This window comes from Pocillopora damicornis, chromosome 13 (genome assembly GCF_964200805.1).
Source record: "Pocillopora damicornis chromosome 13, jaPocDami1.2, whole genome shotgun sequence".
Taxonomy (NCBI): domain Eukaryota; kingdom Metazoa; phylum Cnidaria; class Anthozoa; order Scleractinia; family Pocilloporidae; genus Pocillopora; species Pocillopora damicornis.
This window is the reverse complement of record NC_142682.1, coordinates 9,352,734-9,376,531: the sequence shown is the minus strand read 5'-3', so window position 1 is coordinate 9,376,531 and position 23,798 is coordinate 9,352,734. Positions and strand designations below refer to the sequence as shown.

General features: G+C 38.1%; 1 protein-coding gene and 1 long non-coding RNA gene across 3 annotated transcripts in view; one reads left to right on the top strand and one right to left on the bottom strand.

The window, feature by feature from the left end:
• The window catches only part of LOC113673605 (uncharacterized), a 57,911-nt gene extending 44,147 nt beyond the window's left edge, over positions 1-13,764 (top strand). Inside the window, exons 73-100 of one of the 2 annotated variants that reach the window (XM_089192263.1) lie at positions 215-340; positions 573-688; positions 808-872; positions 1,384-1,529; positions 1,640-1,753; positions 1,877-2,002; positions 2,076-2,189; positions 2,804-2,907; positions 3,253-3,456; positions 3,608-3,676; positions 3,977-4,127; positions 4,258-4,419; positions 4,809-5,099; positions 6,380-6,458; positions 6,586-6,724; positions 7,135-7,187; positions 7,405-7,528; positions 7,959-8,068; positions 8,838-8,937; positions 9,101-9,257; positions 9,478-9,544; positions 10,019-10,082; positions 10,255-10,358; positions 11,053-11,179; positions 11,306-11,347; positions 11,516-11,644; positions 12,172-12,282; positions 13,444-13,764. In XM_089192263.1, the coding sequence (XP_089048389.1) occupies positions 215-340; positions 573-688; positions 808-872; positions 1,384-1,529; positions 1,640-1,753; positions 1,877-2,002; positions 2,076-2,189; positions 2,804-2,907; positions 3,253-3,456; positions 3,608-3,676; positions 3,977-4,127; positions 4,258-4,419; positions 4,809-5,099; positions 6,380-6,458; positions 6,586-6,724; positions 7,135-7,187; positions 7,405-7,528; positions 7,959-8,068; positions 8,838-8,937; positions 9,101-9,257; positions 9,478-9,544; positions 10,019-10,082; positions 10,255-10,358; positions 11,053-11,179; positions 11,306-11,347; positions 11,516-11,644; positions 12,172-12,282; positions 13,444-13,473 (3,224 nt within the window). In that variant the 3' untranslated portion in view covers positions 13,474-13,764. Of the gene's footprint in view, positions 1-214; positions 341-572; positions 689-807; positions 873-1,383; positions 1,530-1,639; positions 1,754-1,876; positions 2,003-2,075; positions 2,190-2,803; positions 2,908-3,252; positions 3,457-3,607; positions 3,677-3,976; positions 4,128-4,257; positions 4,420-4,808; positions 5,100-6,379; positions 6,459-6,585; positions 6,725-7,134; positions 7,188-7,404; positions 7,529-7,958; positions 8,069-8,837; positions 8,938-9,100; positions 9,258-9,477; positions 9,545-10,018; positions 10,083-10,254; positions 10,359-11,052; positions 11,180-11,305; positions 11,348-11,515; positions 11,645-12,171; positions 12,283-13,443 lie in introns of those variants that run through there. The other variant, XR_016182518.1, reaches the window with a different exon arrangement.
• On the bottom strand, positions 5,824-6,098 carry LOC149035390 (uncharacterized). The gene is made up of 2 exons (XR_016182340.1): positions 5,938-6,098; positions 5,824-5,864 (listed from the first exon to the last, which is right to left on the bottom strand). It is a non-coding gene; the product is annotated as an uncharacterized LOC149035390 (long non-coding RNA).
• Positions 13,765-23,798: the final 10,034 nt, after the last annotated feature.

The window sequence follows — 23,798 nt, the reverse complement described above, 5'->3', positions numbered from 1 at the left end:
AACATTTTTCATAAGCTTTGCAATGATTCTCGATTGAAATTCTTGTATATTTACACTTTTGGTGATTTCTAAAAATGTTGTTCAATAATACTGAAATCAAAGCGATAAACAAGGAGACTGAGTACAGCCAAGGGGCCTGACGTTTTAGTTATTTACCTCAAAATAGTTTCCTTGTTTTGCTTTCCATTCAACTTTTTTTTTTCCTCTTTTACAGACATTGACGAATGCAGTGAACAAACACATAACTGTCATGAGGTGTACGGTGTCTGCACCAATCAGGCGCCTTTCTTCCTATGCACTTGTGCATTGGGTTCTAAAGGAAACGGAACTTATTGCGTTGGTTAGTTAAATAAATATTTGATTTCCTAGTGAAGTAATTGTTTCGTAACATTTTTCATTTTAGGGAAGGCAAGCCAGCACTCATACAAAGTAAAAAACTTCCGCGCCACCTTTCATACAATGGCATTGGCATAAGGGTTGATTTTGGTGTCGTAAACATTGTTCTAATTATCAGTCAATTATATTCTAGTACAGGTCAGCCCAACCATATGTATGATATCATTTCCCTCAAGCTCTAGATCTCGTTTACAAGATTGACCTAAAGCTCCCAGCAAATAACTGGATTGAGGAATATCGATTTTCCAATACCACCCAATTTCAGAAACTTTCCCAGGAAATAGAGCAAGGGGTACGTATGTTATCAAATATCATAACTTTTCCTCCTACTTTTTATTGTTGTGAATGATAGTTTTTCTTTTCCGTCGATTGTCACCCTCAAACTGTATGATCATATGTATATTTTTTTAGGTTGATTACGTATACACAAGTGATGAATCTTTCTTACGGATGTATGTTGCCGCCCTTCACAACAGGTATTTGCACTATGGAATTTGTTTATTGATAATACTAGCGGCTGCTTAGGGGAGGACACGCTGTGAGACATTAGACCGGTTTTAAATGTTGTTTTCATTTGAGAGAATCTAAGAAAATGTGATGCAAACTACCTTGAATGGCGACAATAATACCGTGTATACAAGATGGGCTTTTCTTCGGACTTTATTTCAAAGTGTCCATGTTTTTTTTGCATTTTTCGCCAAATAAGTCATCTATTAACTTACTTGTTTCTAGAGCCCTTCTCATTTCTTCGTTAGTAAACTGAATGAACTTTTTTTGTCATACAAATACTACTTTTACTGCCCTGTGTTTCTTTACGTAATATGACATCGTATTACCCGTATCACCCTTTCCTTGAGTCTTCGTTGCTGAAGAAACGAGGGATTAAGCACTCGAATCTGTAAGTAATAACAAGAAGCTCTAGGGACATGAGGAACTTAGGGTAAATGTAGCATTGGTTTACTTAATAATGGACGGTCCCTTCTCTAGCGATGGGATAGTACAGGCTGAGCTCTGGATGGTGTTTACCTCAGATGCAACACTTCCTATCAGACCTCTTAACTTAGCAGTAAAGAGAGAAAGACTGAAACACCTTTCCATAGAAATGGATGGCTATGTTGTCACACAAGTGGTTGGTAAGTTGGATTTTCAATGCCAAAAATGACTATTTTGTATAAGCAAAAGATAAGAAATTCATTGAAATTGTCCATTTTGGTATCTAATAACGAAACATTTCTTGTTGCAGAAAGAGTCGACTGTCCGCTTATATGTTCTGAATTTGCGTATTGTGCAAGAAATGGTTCTTCATTTGAATGTGTTTGCACTCGAGGTTACAATGGTGACGGACATGGGTGCATTGGTAAGGGAACTTTGGTAAACATCTTAAACAACGATTGCACGAGAACACAGATTAGTATTTTGAATATCAGAACACAAACTCCTTACAGAATAAAAGCTGTCTTTTTACTTTACTCGTTGTTAGACCAGGATGAATGTACAGTGAACAATGGCGGCTGTCAGCATATGTGTATCAACAGTCCACATGGGAGCTATCAGTGCTTGTGCAACCAGGGCTTCTTTCTCCATAGTGACAGGAGACAATGCCGAGGTAAGATTCAAAACTATAGAAACTGATTTCCTGTCTTGTCATGCAAACTGAAGTCTTCTTTCTCCACTTGCAGCATCTGAGGGTGAGTCGGCATATTGTGCATCTGAATGGAGCCAAGACGTCTTATGGAGTCATACAGTAGAAAGCAGCACAGACGTCAAATCTTGTCCACAGGATCACTTTGGTGGTGAGTTATATCTAGAATGGAGTTAAGGTATCTTGTGTCGCCATAGTATGCTTTACTAGGCCCCGATAGCCCATATTGAAAACTTGTATGCAACGGTTTTAACCAATTACAAGTAAAATCCAAACCATTGCGGCTTGAATAAAGGGGGTAAGTTTCTAAAGAAACCGTGGCGCTGTATCGGTGGAAGAGTATAACAGGGTAACTTGAAATTATCAACTGAGTTGATAACGTAAATTGGCCACTGTAAAGGGTTTCAAAGCGTTCTGAAGAAGGGCTAATGCTCGAATCGGTAAAGAAATGGTGAAAGATGTTTATTTCGTCTTGTCACGAGCGTGGGACAAAGAAAAAATTCTGAGTCCCCATGAGGAATCGAACCTCAGACCTTCGGATTCCGCGCTCCGATGCTCTAACCACTCAGCCACAGAGACTCCACGGTGAGCGAGGTCTATTACGAAGTTCATATGACACGCGTCCTGCATACTGCTAGGATCAGCAATGTCGAAAGCGCAATGTTTGTAGATAGAAATAAGAGAGATGATAAGTTTTGAGCTCGGTAAGAATCAGTGGTGTATGTAACTTGCTTCCCGAAAGGTACATTTCTTTCTGTTTAACAGGAGATGCGCAGAGAATTTGTTACAGCGGTATCAGTAGCGGGGTGTGGGGAGTACCAGATCTCACTCGCTGCTTGACTAAGGCAATGTATGAACTCCAACAAAAAGTAAGTGATTAACTTGTTTATTTTGCGTTTTCTTTGTTTCTTAATCTGTTGCAACCCGCGTGCACTTTTGAGGGCCATACGCGATGGCGTTAGCAGGGTCTCAAAATGTCGTACAGCCCCGCCGGCTGCAATTTAAGTGGAGAAGGGAAGAAAGGAAACGACTGTCACACACTGAAATGCTTATTGACTGACTGTGGTGGGGGCGGAAGGGGAAAATTTTTAGTCCCTGGCTCTCCCACTTAGTCAATAACATAATATTTACACGATTTTTTTCAGTGTGGGTGACTTTTTTGTATTTCATGACCAAGTATCTAACACTTTTTATTTATTGCTCCTTCTTAACAGTTTTCAAAACTTCTAAAGGGAGGACCCAGCTTTTCAGATTTGCTGGGCATTGGATGGGAACTTCGACATATTCTGGACCCAAAAGTTGACAAGATCTATACAGGAGATATATTCGCTGCTGTGGATATCATGAATGATTTAAACGAAAGGATTACGTACTTAATGAAGAACATTACCAAAGATGAATTAACGAACTTTCTCGAGGTAAATACGTCGCATATTATTTGTAGAATATCAACTAGAGATGCCACACCGTAACACCTTCCCTTATTCTCCTACCCCAGTTTTTCAACTGTTGTTTTGTTATTACCATATAGCCATATAGTTTGTGGAAATATTTGCTCTGATGTTGCAGATCATGGGTGATGTTGTGAGTAATCTTCTTAACGTAGAAAACAGACAGGCTTGGAACGGAATGGATAAGGTAAAAAATTGTTACCAAATACACTTTCGTGTTTATGTACAGCTAATGGAATAAAAATTATTTTTCGGAACCAGAAGCCCACAACTTTCTCTGAAACTGATGAATCAGTCACCGTAAAAAGTCATTAGCATTTTTAACGACCATCATCATTGATTATGATCCCATCGAATAAGTTAGATCTCGAAAATCTGACTCAATTTTCTCCAAAAAAAAGTTGCAAAAAAAGATTAAGGCATAGCAAGAGCGTTGCTTTATTCTACGCGTATCAGTATAAATTACTGAATCAAATTTTTCCTGTAGATTGCGCTTAAGGCCACAGACATGGTGGCTGCTTTAGAGGAGAGTGTTACTGCTGTAGCTTACCAACAGGTGCAAGATATGTTAAACAACGCCATTACAGATCCAGAAAAGTTTCACAATCTAAGCTTGAGAACCAAATCGCCTAATGTTGGTAAGAACCTAATCATCAAACTGACTGGAATATATTTTTTTGCCTAAATTTTACTGTATATATTTGAGATTTTAAACGATTTTTATTTTCGTTATATAATTATATCTTCATGTTTATGTACTTTGTATAGAGATATCCATCGATGTGGTTGAGATGATTGAGTTCCGAGGAATTTTACATTCACTGATGTATGATCTGTCTGCGGTTGGTGGAAATGGATCCATCATTCGGAATCAGATTTATTATCCACCTTCTCTCTTTGAGAATGCGCTAAAGGACAAATTAGCCTCAGGTGGGCCGTGATCTGGTGATAATGCAACCTGAATAAACTAAACCACAAAAAATGTATGTAGAATACCTATTTCAGTTTCTTCCTTAAATCGATAGCACCACCACCACATCTATTAGTTCACTTCAAAAGCGGCAGCTGACGAACGGCCAAACTTTGAATTTAGATAGGTTTACATGTTTTATCATTTTGCCGATAGTTTCCTATTTAATATGTCGTCCAAGTTTTTCCAGGGCATTCTGAAAAAATTTTTTCAAGCTTAAGAACATTAAGCCTGAGAGAATGAATGAAACAGGAAAAACCAGGTAATTGATATAATGTTTTTAACTACACGAGATTGCGCAAGAAGTCTTCGCAGGAACCGAGAAATTATTAACCTTTTTTTGTTTTAGGCTTCTATAGTAGTCTTGGCTGCTTTACTGATAACGACAAAGACCGCGCAGTGCCAACTATGGAAGGTACACATGAGTTATTGAAAGGAAGCTTCCTCACTCGCACGGATGCTGTGGAGAAGTGTGCAGAGGTGACAAGGAGTCGTGGTTGGAGGGTATTTGCTGTCCAAGATGGCGGATGGTGCGCATCAAGTCCTAATGCGCAGCGAACGTATAACAAATATGGGACCGCTTTGAATTGTGTCAATGGCAAGGGAGGCATGCTCGCTAACGACGTGTATATCATTAATGGTAAGAAACAACGTGGTGCTGTCTTGCAAATTACCGGATTATTTAAGTGAAATGAAATAACACCATTGTTCTGGTCTTGGATGTGAATTTTCGGAAATACTGTATATAGGGATTAACTTCGTGTTGCAGCATATTTAACAATAGCAATTGACTCAAAGACGCGCCTCATACAACATACAGCTTAAGTTGCCTGTCCTTAGCCGAACTTTGTATCGGAACCTAATTCTCGAACAGTACTTAACTCCTAGCAGTGGTTGTGTTTGTGTCAGTCTATCGTTCTCAATTAAGACCTTCACTAAGTTTTTGTTTTGGTGTAAGTTCTCGAACAGTTGGCGCTCCATTAGAAATACTTTTTTATACTTGCGATTGTCGTTTGAAAGTATTTCTGTCCTTGCACATCATGTTTGTTACTCCAAGATAAAATAAAAGGCAAGCACATGCCGCCGTAAAGCCTAATAGATAGATGGCTAGTCGAGCGTATATTTTGAAGAAAGTTCTTCAAAGCTAATTAGCTACTACCTGATTAACAGAAGAGTGAAGCAATCTTCTGGTTGTATCAAACGCAACCAATATACTTGAGAACTTAAGAGCCACGAGCCCCTTATTAAGCACCAATGCCTCTGATACCAGCTTGAAATGTAAATATAGCGACGCTTGATCGCCGCTAGCTGGACCGTACGAATCTCACTGATCGACACAACAAATATCGCCCCAATTTCTTTCATGGAACGCCTCCTTTATTAAATGTCGTATTTGACCGTGAAGCTAAAAATAATTGATTCACAAAATTAGGGACAAGAAATTAGCTATAGAAACACTCGAGGTAAATTAAACTTACATTGTTGCCGGATCTGGCGAGAGTTGACACAAAAAGGACCTTTCCTTCCTTCGATAAAAACGACAGACAATTTCTTTCTATTAAACCACGAGTGCTTGCGAAATCGATCGAATTATTGAATTGCACAATAGATCCGTTCTGCTTGGAAATGCGATACCACTTACGGAACGCGTGACGAGGCACCTAGTGTGACTTTTACAGATTATTAATTAAACGATTACTAAATCAAAACAAGGGATAAACCCGTGCCTTAGGGGCACTTACAGTAAAGTTCAACAGATAAAGATTAAGTGCAGTTTTCCATTTAAAAGACCCTTACTTTAAAGAAACTTAGAGAACTGAACTCATCGAATACGATCTCTACCTTTTAAAGAACGTTAGCAAGATCAGTGGATTAATTGAATGCAATTTCGATAACAGCTCGTTTTTTTCCCTTGGTTAGCTTACTACACAAGTGTGTCGTCCGTCTTTTACAAGAACTTGGAAGGTTTGCTAACATCAGATCCTCTCTTAGAAATAAGGTGGGAAAACGATAAAAGTAGCTTTTCATTACAAAATATAACAATTTCCGATTGCTTCATTTCCTATCATCTTATCTTTTTGTACTCGTTCAAAATGTCCTATCTTATGGTGGTGGTGTATTTTCAGATCTTTAAAGGAGATGGGAGCAAAGAAGCCCTACAACAGATCGGAGCTGAACTCCATTATCATATCAGGAAGAATTATTTCCGAGGATCACTTTTATCAGTCCCTTCCAGAGCCAATTGCATTGGTGTTTGAGCACTTGGTAAGAAACTTAAGCACTACTTAAATTTTCTTGCATCACTTTCCAATCATACAGAATGAGCCATTGTTTAGCCCACTACAATGTAAAACACAATTTTATGTCTTTTGATTCTAATTCTAGAGTTTGAAGCAAATTTTGTCAGACACGCCATTTTGCATAATCTCGTCACTCGCCCATTATTTAGTTTGAGAGCAACGAATTCCTACCAAACGTTATATTTTTTAATAAAGGGGGAAAGTTTAAAAAAAAACTGTGATGCTGCGTCGGTGGGAGAGTATAACAGGGTAATTTAGTATTATCAACTGAGTTGATAACGTAGATTGGCCACCGTAAAGAGTTTAAAAGCTGACGTTTCGTGCGTTAGCCTTTCGTCAGAGCGATAGTTATATTTTTTGCATTTCTGTTTTCAGGATCAGAATCACACCTCCTCAGGTCTTTGTTGTTACTTGAACATGGAATCGACGTAAGTAGACATCATCCAATTTGGAGATCAATTCCACAAGCTTTACTGTTTTGGCTCGGCCATCAACGGTACAACAAACCTTGCAGTGACCATGCGGACTACTTGCACTTCCCCTATGCACTTGAAATGGCCTCAGTTGGATTAATAAAGCCATTCTGGCACACGTAAAACGTTCACTTGTCAGTTCCCAAAGATATAAATTTCTTTTTCTTTGCAGTGGACCCGACGATCGATGGTTTGACGATGGATGTTACTTGTACCATACTAATGCCACTCACACAATTTGCCATTGTTCACATCTGACTAATTTCGCTCTGCTTCTGGATTTATATGATTCTCCGGTAAAGTCAGGACCACGTGGCCTTTTTTTTCCTCCTATAATAATTTGTCACATTTTGTTCATTTTATCATCCTGAGGGTGTTAAAACAGGCTTTTATTCCTCTCCGCAATGTCTAAACGACGCAGAACAGCGTTCCCGATGTGGAGCCCTTTGTTCAATGACGAAAAAACTCATTAGCAAACCACTAGAAATCTGTTTTAAAGACTGAAAAAAAGACTGAACGAGTATTGTGACATTCTGAGGCAATAGGTAGATACATAAGGAATCAGATTTCTTCCAATTAAAGTATCTTGCAGTTTTTTTTCAGTTGCAGAATCGAGATTGTCAATTAAGATTGTGATTAACTTACATAAACTTCAGTTTTTTTTGTTTCGCATTTTAGCAGATTTAAAAATGAATGACATTCAAATTTTTACTCTAATTTTTTCAGGATGTCATTGAGAAAGATGAGGACTTGATCTTGTCTCTAATGTCTTATGTGGGATGCGTATTGTCGTCCGCTTGCTGTTTCTTCTCAGTGTTACTCTACAGCATCTTACAGTAAGTAGCTACAATCGAGCATTGTGCCATTCCAACTATCATGTTAAGGACACTGATGAGGAAGAATCAAACAGACCAAATATACACACACGTATAAAACAGTGTGGTGTCATAATGTGGATGACAGTTTTCATTTCGGGAGGTTTAATATCTTTCCCAGGCCAATTCGAATTTTAAACATCGTTTTCATTTCCATTTTCAAAAGTAACGATATTTTCACAAAAGCGGCCTTCATTTGTGGTACTTAAACGGGTGTACGGTGTCCTCTCTTTTATTTTTTTTCTTTTTCCTCTGTTGTTGTTTTGATTTTTTTTTTTTTTCACCGATGGAGATTTTCGTCGAAAAGACTTAATCTCAGAGTGAAGATACTAAATATATCGGTAAGATTTATGAACGACGGATTGATCAATATTGATTTCAATACAGAACAAAAAAAGTGATGTCCGCAAAAAAGAAGTGGTTTATAATCTGCGGTAATCTGTGGCGTTTTCTGTGGGACTGTCATTCAGTTAGAGTGGAGAGCTACAGGATCTTCTTGGGTAGCTCCACTGAAGTTTTTGTTCTATGGAATGTTTACCCCCTTGCTCTCTTTGCACACCTGTGGTTTGTGATTTTCGCTAATCGTGAACAAAACTCGAAATCACTCTTTAACCGTGAAGTAATCTTAAACCGGATATATGTGTGTCCTATTTGGTAAGCTACATTTGCATCTAAAGATATCTTGTGTTTGTCGATTTTCAGGCCATTAATTCGTTTGTTCTTTTTTCAGCCTCAAGGGAGATCGTATACATGTGCACAAGAATCTAGCATTTAACATGGGAGTTGTTCAACTTCTTTTCTTTTTTGGGACCGGTCAAACTCAGAACAAGGTAGTTAGATCAATATATGAGATTCACAATTCTTCAATCGATAAAATTATAAGTCATTTGAAAGCAATATGTTCATTCACAGGAGATTATGATTTTTCATTGTAATCCTTCAATAAGTGAGTGATTTTGATGATTGTTCCTAACTCTGATTTGTCTCTCGTAGTGGTTGTGTAAGGCTGTGGGGATCGCGCTTCATTTTTTCCTCGCTGCCATGTTTGCTTGGATGCTCGTGGAAGGATGGCATCTCTATTTAGCCATCATCAAAGTACTTTCTACTCAGAAGAAGAGTTTCCTCAAGAGATACTATATATTGGGATATGGTAAGATTTTAATTCGCTCATTTGTTCGCTCTTTGTATTGTAGGAGTTGAAAACCAACTACTAGTTTAGTTTTCTTTGCCGTCAAGGATGTAATGAAGAGAGGACATAACATTCAGCAGTTTTGCTCTTTAGTTAACCTCTCTGTGTTGATAGCTATGCTTTAGAAGATAGTATGATGGAGACCAGGTCAGGATGAAACTGATTGCAACTATTCATTTAGGTTTACCTACAGGCGTGACTGCCTTATCCATGGCTATTTTCTGGGACAATTATGGAGTAGGGAAAATGTGAGTAACACAGTCATTTCAATTAAACTGTTCATCAAGAGAAATATCTGTAAAATGCGGCACGGTTAAATAAGCAAGATCCACCCATTAACAGTTTCAGTTATTTTCAGTCACCTTAATGTGTGTTTCACGTGAAATAGATATTACAGAGAATATTTTTCTATGGCGACCATATCACAGGACACGTGCAAGTTGCAAAAGGTGAAAAGCAACATTCAGTGGCTTAAGCCTGGATTTGATCCAACTTGTTGTGATAGGCGGCTCCTGATTAGTGATAACCGCTATTTGATCATCTTAGATCGGGTGGTAATAGATATCTATTTCGCCCCTTTCCAAGGAGTAAAGTTTCTCAAAGCAAAGGAACGTTTGTATATTGAAGCACAAAGCTTACTGACTTTTAAATTAAAACACATTCAATGCGTCGGGCAAATGATCATTTATGTTCATTTATGACTAGGATTTTGTTTTACGCAGTTGCTGGATGACAGAAATTGTGCTAGTCTCGCTCTTCCTTCCTCCTGTTGTGGTTGTGATACTTGTAAGTAATGATTTTAATCTTATATTTAATTGAACTCGTGGGAAAATCTGCAATCACGTTAGCATGGCACCTTGACTCCCGCTACATCATGCGTGGACAGGGTTGAATGGTCTGAGAATACTCACTTAGTTCAGGGTCACAAGCTTTTATTAAATTATAATTTTTTTTTAAGACAAATATAGTTATTCTTGGAATGGTCATTGGAGTGCTAATATCCCCAACAACAGAAAAGCGACAAAAGTACACCAGTGACAAGAACTTTATTAACAATATAAGGTAAGAATTTAAGCGTTTTTGGAATTCACAAGACTAAAGTGGAATCAAAACTTATCTTTCTTGCAAACTCATCATAATAAACTTAGTTAGTGTGGATTCTCACCACTGGTCTCCAATAAACACTCATTTAATACCTCACCATTCGGTAACAGCTGGACTAAGGAACCTGAAGGATCGCCAAGAATTACGGACTACATTCAGTGAAACATGAACGTCAGTCAAAGAATAATATGAACAGCTCTACATGAAAGGAAGTGGCCTCCTCAGTCTGAATTTAGTGAAAACGATATATTACGTGGGTACCCTTTATAAAAACGTTTCTACAAAGCGTGCGTTCCCTTTCTTCTTCACATTGACAGACAACGTACTATCTTTACGCAACAAACGTGGGGTGCGAGGAACCATTGTTACCAACAGTGGTGATCAAGGTTTAGATAAATTACGAGTTTGCTCAAATTCCACTAAATCTTTGATCAGTTAGCTCAAAAACGAATACTAAGTCTATCTCATCTCTAGTCCACTGGTGTCATTTTTTATTTAGTCAGTGTACGTAAAGTGGCAATAGGGACGTTTTTTAGACATTTTTTTAGTTTTCCTCCCAATTGTTAACTCCTTGTTAAACGAAGTAAAAGAACACTCGTCTTTTTCCTGTGAATGAAATAACGTACCTCTTGCTTTGATCACTGCTTGACAGGGTGGCACTGAAGGCATCTCTGCTTCTTCTACCGTTGTTGGGAATAACTTGGTTGCTGGGTTTCTTGCAAGTAAACTCTGACACAGCAGTTATGTCTTACGCCTTTGTTCTACTTAGCAGCTTCCAGGTAGCGACCAGTAGAGCATTTGCATTCAGACACGTAAATTTCTTGTATTACTCTTATAGCGCGAATTTATCGACAATTAAGTCATTTTATGTTCCTTTGCTAACTTTTTGCCTGATGTCTTTTCAGGGCGTGTACTTCTTTATCGCTAACGTTGTAATGGATCAAGAGGTACCGCGTTTGTTTGCTGTGATGTGACTGTTGTTGGCTTGGTGCCTTCGGAGTTCGTTTATTGTTTTGTTTGTTCCCTGTTTGTCTGTTCGTGGTTTTAGTTTCGTTATTTTAAAGAAGAATGTAAGTCAATTCGTCATGACACTTAGTTTTTCTGTTATAATTTAGGTGTGCACTACATTTAAAAAACGGTTTTTAAAGAAACATTATTCCTGGAGTTTCTTTCGATCCTCTTCAACTCCCAGCGTACAGGACGGTGTCAGACAAGGAGACATTTTAGCTGCATCTGTTAAAAGGGTAAGAGTTAGTCGAGATTAATTAACTTTTAAACTTATCAACATTATTACTGTATTTTCATAAATTATATGTAAGTACAACTTACAACCTAAATCAGTCGTTAGCAACCTTCAAGGAGAGTAGTCAATTGTATTTATTTCAACAAGCAAAATTCAGAATAAAATTTGGAGCGGTTTGAGTTGGCAGTATATTTGTCCTTCTTAGTAAGGTTTGAAGTTGCTAGCGATTAATGTTTCAGAAAAATTCAAGAAATACGAGGTGCATTTAAATAAACTCAAATAATTCATTGTTACCTTTGCTAGTCTCTTTATCACCCCTGCGAGTCCTCTTCTGAATGTTAAACAGAAGTAAATTCATTGTGACAAAGCAATTCTAGTGCGTGCTCTAAAAGAAATTGTTAATAAGGTCCAGTAGTGCCGGCCTAGGTTTTCATTACACTTAAGAAAACAGACTTTGGCCAAACTTGGCTTGTAGGTGGTTTCTTTATTTAGTCATATATCAATTTATTCTAATCGTTGTATCTTTAGGCTACAGCCTACTCCAATGAATCATTCAGTTCCCGAAAAACCTTTGAAAAAAGACAAATGGAAGGAAGAAGGAACGAAAACAGACTTTATTCGCCCAACAGTGATATAAAAGTAGGTACACCGAGATTGTGCAACCAATTAACGTTACATCTACTTCTACCTACATGAGCTTACATCGCCTTCTCCCACTTCTTCACGGGTTTTACGAAATAATGAAGTGTTTATGGAGCTGTAGCATTTCATCAATATGCAGCATACTGACACTTACCACAGACACAGGGAATGGCCACCACAATGCAGTATCTTTTGCCAGAGAATGATTCATCACAAATTTGTGACCTCCGCAAGATTAACCCTCGGGGACACCGCGGTGCGTTAAATTGCGTCCAAGTTTGTGTTTTCAAAGTGTCTATGTCAGGATTTTTTGGGTCAAGAAAGTGGTGCTTAGGGTTTGGCCAAGAGAGAATAACGAGACATTACTTTCTCTTGCTTTTACTCATGCCCCGAAGAGAGGGTTGACTGTCAACAACTTTTGATAAAATCAATAAAATCTTAACGAGAATAATGATACTGGCCTAATATTTTAATAATGACATTTCCGGGCATTACATATCCATAGAAAAAACCAGGAAAGATTTATTACTCGACGTTTCGGGGTCATCGTGACTCCATTATCAAGAGACTAGTTTAAAAACATGCAAATAAGGAAAGGTACAAGAATAGCATAAATTAGAATGAACGGCTTAAACAAACACCTGGGCTATACTCGTGGTCACTTACACGATCGCGTAGAAGGGCACAAAAGGAAATCATCTTCTATCTACAAACACTACCACCTCCAGCACAATAGTGAAATACCTGAACGCTTGATCGAGCAATTCAACGTCATCGCGAAATGTAACGGCAAATTTGATTGCCTTGTTAATGAAATGTTGTATATTCGCATGCGTAAGCCAACACTGAACGTGCAAACGGATTCCATCCGTGCAAAGGTGTTTGTTTAAGCCGTTCATTCTAATTTATGCTATTCTTGTACCTTTCCTTATTTGCATGTTTTTAAACTAGTCTCTTGATAATGGAGTCACGATGACCCCGAAACGTCGAGTAATAAATCTTTCCTGGTTTTTTCTATGCCTTTGCTTTAGCAAATCCCTGCTGATTACATATCCATAACTTGATATCGTGATAACTTTGGAACACTCCATAGATAAATTATAACATCTATATGATATGTAAATTCACTTACTTTTGAAATTTGTTCTTTCATTGCAGAGACAGTGGCAGGAAATGAATGAGTACTGATTCTTCCTCACTCAAGATTTCTCATTCCTTAGATCCCTAGATATCTATAATTGTCAATCGTACAGCACTATGTTGCACAATTGCGTAAAGGCTTTACTTTGCAGTTTTAACCATGTTGCTTTCCGTTTAGTCCTAGAAATTAGGTTTGCCGTCTCTAGTTCATTTACTCTCTCTCTATTTTTGCCTCTCTCGATTAAGATATACACAAACCTGTAGGTAGAAAAACTCAGGGCCAAGCACGCAAACGTTTTCAAGTTTTGTATTCCTGAACAAATAAAGATCTCCCACAGACATGGTTTGATGCTACTCTGATTGAAAGATTTAATGAATGTAACCGAGAAGTTACAATTCATAATACCAACGTTTCGACACTCCTGCCTAGGGTAACCGGTCAAGTCGCCCGAGAGTCATCTCGCCCGAAGTCATGTCGCCCGAAACCTGAGTCATGTTGCCCGAAATGTTAGTAATGTCGCCCGAAAAAAAGTCAAGTTGCCCGAAGAAACAAATACTAAAAAGATCAGAATTTCAGACTGTAAATAAGCAATAGCGTTGAGAAATTTTTTGTCACCAAAGCGCTCTTTTTTTTCCGACAACACCATGAAGATTCTTAAAGCGTTGTTCGTTCCTAATAACCTAATAAGCCGTTGTTCGTTTCCAACAACAAACTGAAGCGTTGTTCATTTGGTATGTAATCGTTTCTTGCTCACGGATGTTTCGTAAGCTTGAGAAAACTTTTTTCTGGTTTCTAACAATACCATGAAGACTTTGACTACACATAAATCGATCGTATGTTCGGAATCGAAATATGTTTGAGTAACGATTCTAAAAGCGTTGTTCGTTTCTAACAACAAAGGGACAAAAAAATGAAGCGTTGTTCGTTTGGTATGTAATCGTTTCTTACTCACAGACGTTTCGTAAGCTTGAGAAACTTTTTCTTGGTTTCTAACAATACCATGAAGACTTTGACGACACAGAAATCGATCGTTTGCTCGGAATTGAAATATGCTTGAGTAACGATTTTCAAAGCGTTGTTCGTTTCTAACAACAAAGGGAAGCGTTCTTCGTTTCTATAACAACAAATAAACGGATGCAGCGTAACATACAAGTAAAGTTCTGTTGTGTCTATTTGTGACTTTCTTAACAATAACAGATGAAAACACCTAGTAAACGAATGTCGACTGTCGCGTTCGACAAGTCGATAAAAGGTAAAGCGAGTAACATACAAATACAATTAACTTGTTGCCTTGCGTAAGGTAAGTGTGATATTTTTAAGATAACAGTCTATTGCTATGCTTGTGACTTTTTTCACAGTAGTAGTCTGATAGCATCATTTCCCTTAGCATCAGCATAGGCAAAAATTATGTAGTTGTGCTCTGTTTCCTCTGGCGGTCGTTTGTATATTTTGATCCGATCAAAGTATATATGAAGAGGGTAAAGCTAGCTCCAATACGAATACGAACTGATCAAAATGAGCATTCATCCTTGCATTGAGTGTGTAACAGTAACAATAATAAGTAATTGTGATGATGAAGTTAGATCACGTCAACAAGCCCTACAGTGCGACGATTACGGTCGATCATATGGCCTTTCTGACCATATGATCGATTTCTGTGTAGTCAAAGTCTTCATGGTTTTGTTAGAAACCAAGAAAAAATTTCTCAAGCTTACGAAATGTCCGTAAGTAAGAAACGAGTACATACCAAACGAACAACGCTTCATTTTTTGTTAGAAACGGAAAACGCTTCCCTTTGTTGTTAGACACGAACAACGCTTTTAGAATCGTTATTCAAACATATTTCAATTCCGAGCATGCGATCGATTTCTGTGTGATCAAAGTCTTCATGGTATTGATAGAAACCAAGCAAGAGTTTCTCAAGCTTACGAAACGTCCGAGAGTAAGAAACGATTACGTACCAAACGAACAACGCTTCAGTTTGTTGTTGGAAACGAACAACGTTTCCCTTTGTTATTAGGAACGAACAACGCTTTAAGACTCTTCACGGTGTTGTCGGAAACAAAGAGCGCTGTAGTGATAAAAATTTCTCAACGTTATTTCCTTTGAACAGTCTGAAATTCAGATCTTTTCGGTATTTGTTTCTTTGGGCGACTTGATTTTTTTTTTCGGGCGACATAACTAAAATTTCGAGCAACATGACTCAGGTTTTGGGCGACATAACTTCGGGCGAGATGACTCTCGGGCGACTTGACTATAAACCCTGCCTAGCGCCCTCATCAGGGGTGGTCTAAACGCTGCAACAAGAGGTCCTTTTATACGCTCACTAATTAGCTGCCCTTTTTTCTGACAAGGTGTAAATAGGCGTTAGGAAGTAAGCCGCCATCATCACGATTTAAGGGAGCGTGGGCAGAGTTGATATGCCAGGCTTCCAAACAAAGGCGCTGGTGGTGACGCCGTTTACTGGTGGTAATTTTAGACTTATCCTTCCAATTGTATGGTTAGTTAGGTATGTGTGCTCCGATAAAGCTGAATTTTCTTTTTTTTTTTTGCAAAAGAAGACAACTTTTTGATGCTTTTTCAAACGTATACTAAACTGATGTTTGGTCTGTCCGATACACTTGTTATCACAGTCATTGCACGGAATAGAATAAATAGCGTCGGTTCGTTGTTCTTTCATGACAGGGTCCTTAAGTTTAGCAAAAATATGCCTCAAAGTCTGAAAAGGTTTTTGAGCAACTTTAACGTTGTGGCTATTCAAAATTCTCTTGATGGGTTCCGTAACACCCTGAATGTAGGGAATAACAGCAAAACCAGTCGCTGATTCCCTCTCATCGGGAGTGCTACTTGTTGTGACTGGTTTTCGGCAGTTGCGGAGAAAGATTTTGGTTTAGCCATTCGCCTTTAAGACATTAGAAACATATTATCTCTCCTCAGCCCTCGAATCGAGTAAAGATGGTAGAAAGTCAGCCCTCCTGAGTAAAGTTTTGACTACAGACTTTTTATGGCAAATAGGGTGGTGAGAATCGAAAGCGAGGTAGTTGTCGGTGTGGGTAGATTTACGATAGACACTTGTCTCTGAATTCCCTTGTTCCCCTCTGTACACATTTAAATCAATAAAGGGCAAATGTCTATCCTTTTCACGCTCAAGGGTGAATTGGATAGACGGCTCTACTGAGTTCAAGTGCGATAGGAGGCTTTCCACTTCATTTCCGGATACCACAGAAATAACATCATCGACATATCGTTTCCAGAGAAAGGGTTTAACCGGTGAAGTGGCTAAGGCTCTTTGTTCCACGTCTTCCATTACCATGTTGGCAATGACAGCAGAGACGGGTGAGCCCATAGCTGTACCAAAAACTTGTTGATAGTAGGTGCTGTTCTATGGAAATTGCGTGGTATTGAAGCAAAAAGACAGCAGATAAAAAATATCCTCTACGGGCAAAGAAGTTCTTTGTCCGAGGAAGCATCTTCTCTGAGTCTCTCCTCCGCAACCTTAACAGAAAGATCAACTGGGATTTTAGTTAACAGCGAAACAACGTCGAAAGATACAAATTCTTCACAAGCGTTAAGAGTTTTACCTCTTGTGAAATCCGCAAATTCGCTGGAATTTTCGACAGTGTAATCAGTATTCCTATATAGGACCTCTTGTTGCAGCGTTTAGATCACCCCTGATGAGGGCATTGGGCAGGAGTGTCGAAACGTTGGGTCCATGAATTGTAACTTCTCGGTTACAATCATTAATCCTTTAAATCCCACGAGTGACCAAGAGAGAATTCTCCTTACAATATCAATGCAATATCAACCAGATAAGCGATGAGAATAAAGAAAAATATAAATTAGGGGATAATTAGTTGATCCAATACTAAATTATCTGAATTAATATTATAAGAATTGTATGGTTGACAGCGAGGAGAATTAAAAATTTGATTTGGGAGTTAAAGGGTTAAATCTTCAAACCAGAGTAGCATCAAACCATGTCTGATTTTCCACCTGGTTGCCATGTGAACTTTAATATACCGGTATTTTAAAGATCTCCCGCCTTTCTGGAGTATTTAACGAGTTGTCCTACTCCATATCAAACTATGAGCAGCGGATCAACAGAACCATATGTCGAAAGATCAAAATAGCTTGCAATAAGAATAAGCCTTCTTTATATACCCATATCCCTTCCACACCTTGGAAATAGGAATATTTTACGGGGTCTAATGCATACTCTAATTGAAACAAGGTAGAAAAAGATTTCTTATTGATCAAGCTGAAGAAATTAAATGAGTTAGAAATTGATAATTTTTTTTTTACCAGATTTCAAAAGTTGTGAGGTTATGGAAATCATATGGCACATTAAAAAAAAAGTCAGCCTGATGAAAAACACAAAGATTACTTATAGACTTGAGAGGTTAACTAATAAAAAGCACTACTTGATAATGACGCGGCATTTGTTGACTTTAGGAAGAGTGCACTCTGAAGAGAGTTTTGCATGTTTCCCATCAATGACAGGTAAAACCTACAACAGTAAGCTATGCCAAGGGAAAATTAACTGAGTTTTATGCGAATCGATTATCTCTTGGAAGACATTCTCTTTCGGAAATGCGTTCCTCATCCCATTCTCCACAGTCCTTGATATGGCTCCTTTCAGAATTTGGTTCTCGTATGGAGTTTAACGCAGACGGTGATGATAGCTTTGTAGATGTTGACGTATCTAGTTCTTCAGGGCTATGTGAACACTCCAGTATGTACGGCTGGCTTTTTGTATGGTGCTAAGGTCGAAACGAGAGCGTGGGAAGCGATTACACCAATATCTGTAGAAGTCCCTTTTGAGAAGCAAGACTAAGTGTCACTAGCTCGTGGCAGCGCGTTTCGGTAACCATACGAAAAGTGGTTCATCCGTTGAATATTGAAATGTCGCACAAGTATGAACCATTACACAACATCGAATTCCTGGGAATATCTGGTATAATACTGAGTGAAGACCACCCTACCGTTGATATCGTTGTGACGGTCGGCAAGGCGAGTAATTTTCCAACTAACGAGAAAATAATAGGCGCAAATATGGCCGTGAAGTCCTGAAAAATATTCTTCTATCTGTTTTTGATTTGGAACCCTATTTTCCATGGAGAAACAAGTAAGCTTCAAATTATTTATAATCCTTTAAAGTGTATGTCAATTTTATATGTAACTACTGCTTGTCATTTACCAAATGACCACTAGAAATAGCAACTCTAGTGCCGGTAGTAAGATCCGAAGACTGATTTGGAAAACTGTAGTTTCTTGAATTTTACAGTCAAGTGATCGGCTGCTTGATAAGTTAGATATTTATAGTAATATGCTTGATTCGTAAACAAAAATGAAATATTAATTACGCATGCCTATGAAATGGTGTCTACTCCAAACATTGTCCTATCAAGAAAGTTTGGTAAGGTGTTAAGAAATGCAGAATAACCTCTGTTTTCCAGAATTTTCGGTTCTGCAGCATATTCGGTGCTGCAATGCAGCACAAGTAGTTACTGGTATTGCATAACATCCTCCTTACGGTACAAACTCTACCAGATATCAAAGCTATTTGTGACGCAAAAGTCAATGAAAATACTTGTTTAAATATAGAAACTTAGCTGTACGTACGAATTCAAAATCACATGTCGGAAGCGTTACCTTTATTTGCTGATGAATTAGAGTTTTCAGGGAAACGGTACCTAATAAAAGAAATTTAGGGGCTGTCCTGGTGTACCGGTACACGGGGGAATTCCTATTGTTTTCATGTCCATACATGGAGTTGTGACGCAGTTCGTTAATGTTTCGTTCCTTTGTGTACCGGTACACGAGGAGACAACCGAAATTTAAGTCAAGCTGCGATAAGTGAACAAGGTATCAGCTAACATGCCCCAAGCAACAAAAAACAACAATAACAAAAGCAGCAACAACATTGTCTTTGACTTTGTAGAAATACATGCCAAAAGTGAAAGGCCATTTTTTTGTGAAATCTTAAATAAGCGACGGGAGAGTTTGAACGCTAAGGGTAAGAAAACATTGGTGTTTAGGGAAATGCAGATTCTCCGAAGTTCATCAAGGACACGCAAACCTCAGAATATTTAGATGCACTATTTGACGCGTGTCACTAATGACAAAGGCAAACATATAGTAACAGATCACTCCTTCTCCCACGTCGATCACATCTAAACAAATACCGTGTATAAAAAAAGTATTCAATCAGGCATTTGCTTGGTCGACATTTCTCGTGATTGGAGAATAGCGTTATCCACGTCTTTGCTTTTACCGGCTAAGAAAGTTAATGCGATGAAAAATGAGTACATTGTTGGCATGACTGAATGAGATGACGGTCCATAAACCTCGTTTGAATCTTTGGACAAACTCTTCATGCAAGGGAGAATGAGTATTAAGGCCAGATTACCGTACAGTTTTGAATAGTTGGCAACAAAACCATCGAAAAAGAGTAGAATCCAAGCTTTTTAAAGCATCATTTAAAAAAATGATACCGAGAACAGCTTGGCGCACGAGAGTACAGCCAACAAAACATTTGTTCTCGGCTAACCACCCGACTTAATATACCTATCTGCCCACTACTGAACAGTTTGCAACTTTTCGGTGCGTTTTGGCGGAAACTCCCACATGAAAAATGTATAAATAGTTTTTTCTGAATATTTAGGGCTTTTTTTTATGACTGGTGGGAATTTTTGTGAGCTCCCTGGACTACCCTGTATAATACATGTATATCTCTCCCAAACGCATTGCCTACATAAAGGTGTCTATCTTTGAGAACAAAATACGTTGTTGAATCATGTACCATAATGATGCAACCAGTTGATAAATAATTACAGACTAATGATAACTGAGGTCACTGTTTTTCATTCAGAAAAGAAAACTTCCTCATCAAAATATCCTATTTATTTATACTTAATGCACTCAACAGGTGTTTTCAGAAGGCTCGGTGAGCTGTTTACTTAAAATCCCACAAGTACATTACAGAGGTATAAAAACGTGGTGGCGACACCGTTTTCCGCAACTTGAATAAAACATAAGTTTGTTTCCGTTTTGAGAATTGGATCCATCTGTTAAAGAAATTATCAGTTCAGATACTTTTACACAAATTTTTCGAAGAAACAATCAGAGGTCAAGATTTGTCATCACCATATAACTTAAACTCGACTCGAATGAGTCTTACTGCTGAGGGTCAACAGTTAGCTTTAAAGTTTTTGGGCTCAGGCATTTTTAGAAGATATAGAGGCTTCAGAATAATTCTGTTTTTCGGAAAGAATGTCAGCTTCTTGAAAGGTATGTTTAAGGACGTTTTCATCCTTGGTGACGTTAAAATATTCGTAGGGTAAACAAATATGATCCTGAAAAGATGTTCTTTGGCGTTAAATAATACGCGAGCCAATTTCTTTTGATTCGAGTTCGTAAATGTAATAAGAAAAGTTTAATCAATTGCTATCTCGTTTCAACAGTCAATAACTATATTTTTAACAAATAGCGATTATGACGGATCATAGAGCAATGCTAGCTGTGTCATCCGTTGCTGTAATTAGCCGAGAGTGATAATCATCCGTTCACCATACAAGGCTCGTGTCGCTCGGCAATCTTCATAGGAAGTGAAAATAAGAAAATGATAGAGGTGTATCAAGAATACATTGACCGTTTCCTCTGTTGTGATATGATGACGCACTACATATTTCGCACAAATTGATCTTCGTACGCATTTCACATATACTGTGTCTTATATGCTGGCAGTTGTGCACAGCACACTCAGCGCATTGAAAAATCTGGAAATTTTAGCTGATACAGCTAGACCTGATGAGATATTGAATAAAGATGTTTGTGTTAAGAGTTTTTTTTAATAAAAAACGCGTTAGGGTTTGGCAGAGCTCAGCACTGCCGGCACCATTTCACAGCCTAACAAAAAAGGCATACATATCCATCTATATCCTTTAACATCTCAAAATGTTCTTCTCTTCGTGTGCTTTAAACTCAGTGATACTAACATCATTTGATTGTTTCAGTTTGCAGGGGATCAAGCCATTATATTAAATATTCAGAGAATTGTAATCATTTTAGAAAACGAGTGACAAGGAGAGTGGAAAAAATCTAATTGTTGTCTGAGAAGAGTACGAAGATTATGTTTCAAGTCCGCAGTTTCTTAGAACTGAGGTCATTTTACTTCCTCATCCAAAAACATTCTTCTCAGAATTGCTTACAATCAAAACATTTTAAAGCGTTGTCTCTTGCAAGATTACGAACAAATAAGTTCATGTTCCTTTGTGACAGTAACTGACAACCGACCATCTTGAATTGTATTCAAACAATTTAAGAATTCCAAAACGCAGACTTTCATATTATTGAACGCATACTTTAAGCATTACCGAACTCCGAACTCAAAGAACTGGCAGATCTCGAAAACCTATGATGTACATACTGTTCTCGTGTTCTCCCAACATCCTGCGCGTGTGAAACCGGTAATCGGTAAACCGACAGAAAGTGCCGCCAATTGCTTAACTACATCTGACATGTTGGGCTGATAGGACGTTGGTAATCGCGGCAATTGACGCAAATCATGTGTATAAATAAATCATGCGTAGAAATAAGACGATTTGATTTAGACATTAGGACAAGAGAGGCGTTCTGATTTTTCAAAGATATATTCCAATTATAATGACTTCGTTTAACAATTCTTATTGAATCGAATTTCAAATAGTGTTGCCGCGCAAATGTTTTTGTTTTTTAACACTGATAATGAGGTACAATGGAGAGCTCTTATATTTTGTGAAATTTAAAACATTCGAGGAAGCCGCTTATTTACAAATAACTCGATGAACGCCATGAAGAAAATCAGTAAATGACTGCTCCTCCCCTAAACACTGTTTGAGTTAGTATAATTATAGCAAATTACCTTAAGTCAACAGTTTATTTTCAATTTCTCGATCATATCCCTTCCTTTGCATGACCTATGTTGCTACAGAGAAGTGAGATTACAACTTAATCCCTGCTTTTTTTAGGGAATCACTTTCGCAACTACTTTAACGTCCTTAAAGGTATTACTTTAGTGTGCTTTCCACGCTGATTCAGGCACCGATCTATCCGAACTTTCCCAATCTCTTATTGCTCGTTTTTTGTGAGTGATTATCTCATGTCTGACAGGAGACGCTTTCAACCTCTCTTCATGTCTTTGCTATTGATGTATTTCATAATCTGAAAACGACAATAAGATTATGTGTGTACCTTTGTTCACTAATCTTCTTTAGTGTCTTCACAAGTCATACTTCAAGAAAAACCCCCAGAAAACGACCGACCAAGTGAAGAACATACGAGGCAGGCTCCAATACGATTGGTTCAAAAATACAAGTCAGTGAAAGTTCTCTCGTGTTATAGGCCTCTGATGCGACTCAGTTCCACTGCAGCCTCGTTTCATTATCCCGGTGCCAAGCTTTTATCCGTATAAACGGGCGGGTAAGCTTCAACCACGAATATTTACCATTAGGGGCCAACCTGATCAAATGTTATTGCCACCGTACATATTTTTACTTTCTAAACACCTACTTTCAATTCACCATTTTAAATCCACCCCTGAGTGTTGAATACACAACCAAGAGAGGATACTCAATCGTGAAGTGAAGGCAGAAAATTTCTCTCATTCCATCTGAATACAGGTGTCTTTATCACCTTGAATGTCCTCATGAATAAGATAATACAAGATGATATAAGACTAATGAACAGTTTTGTCAGAGCTGTCACGCTTAGAAACAAACCATGATAGCATAGGCATATTTACAGTATGTTCGCAAACTGTAAATAGTATATCCAAACGGGAAATGCGTTGGGGCTTATCTGAAACACACACTCGATAATGCGGATCGAAAGTCTTACTTTGTTTTGTTTCATATTAAGTGGTGTTTTCTTTACATTTAGTGATAGGTTAAATTCCTGCATCTTAGGTTCAGCGGGGAGTAAAGTAAAGCCAGGCACTGTTGGCACAGAACACGGCCAAAAAACATACAACTGCGATATCATAGGAACACTGAGGTTTAATTGTGAGGGTTTTTTTACCGTCTCCTTTGTCTTTCCACAGAAATTTGTTAAGCATGGTGTTTTAAATGACTCTTTGTAGGACTAGGGATCAATTTACTCGGAATTTTGTAGCATATATCGCAGACATGTAAGATGAAAAGCAAATAATATGTTAGTCACTCATCAAGGTTCTTTACTTCATGTGGCAAGTTCGTTTTATTGTTACATACGTTTCAATATCTTTACTGCAAAGCGCATTTTTCAAAAAACCTTAGAAGCTGCCAAATTAATTAAAGGAGTTCAATAGGTTACTTGTTACACCCAGAGTATTACATCATGTGTCCATGGTTTGTAA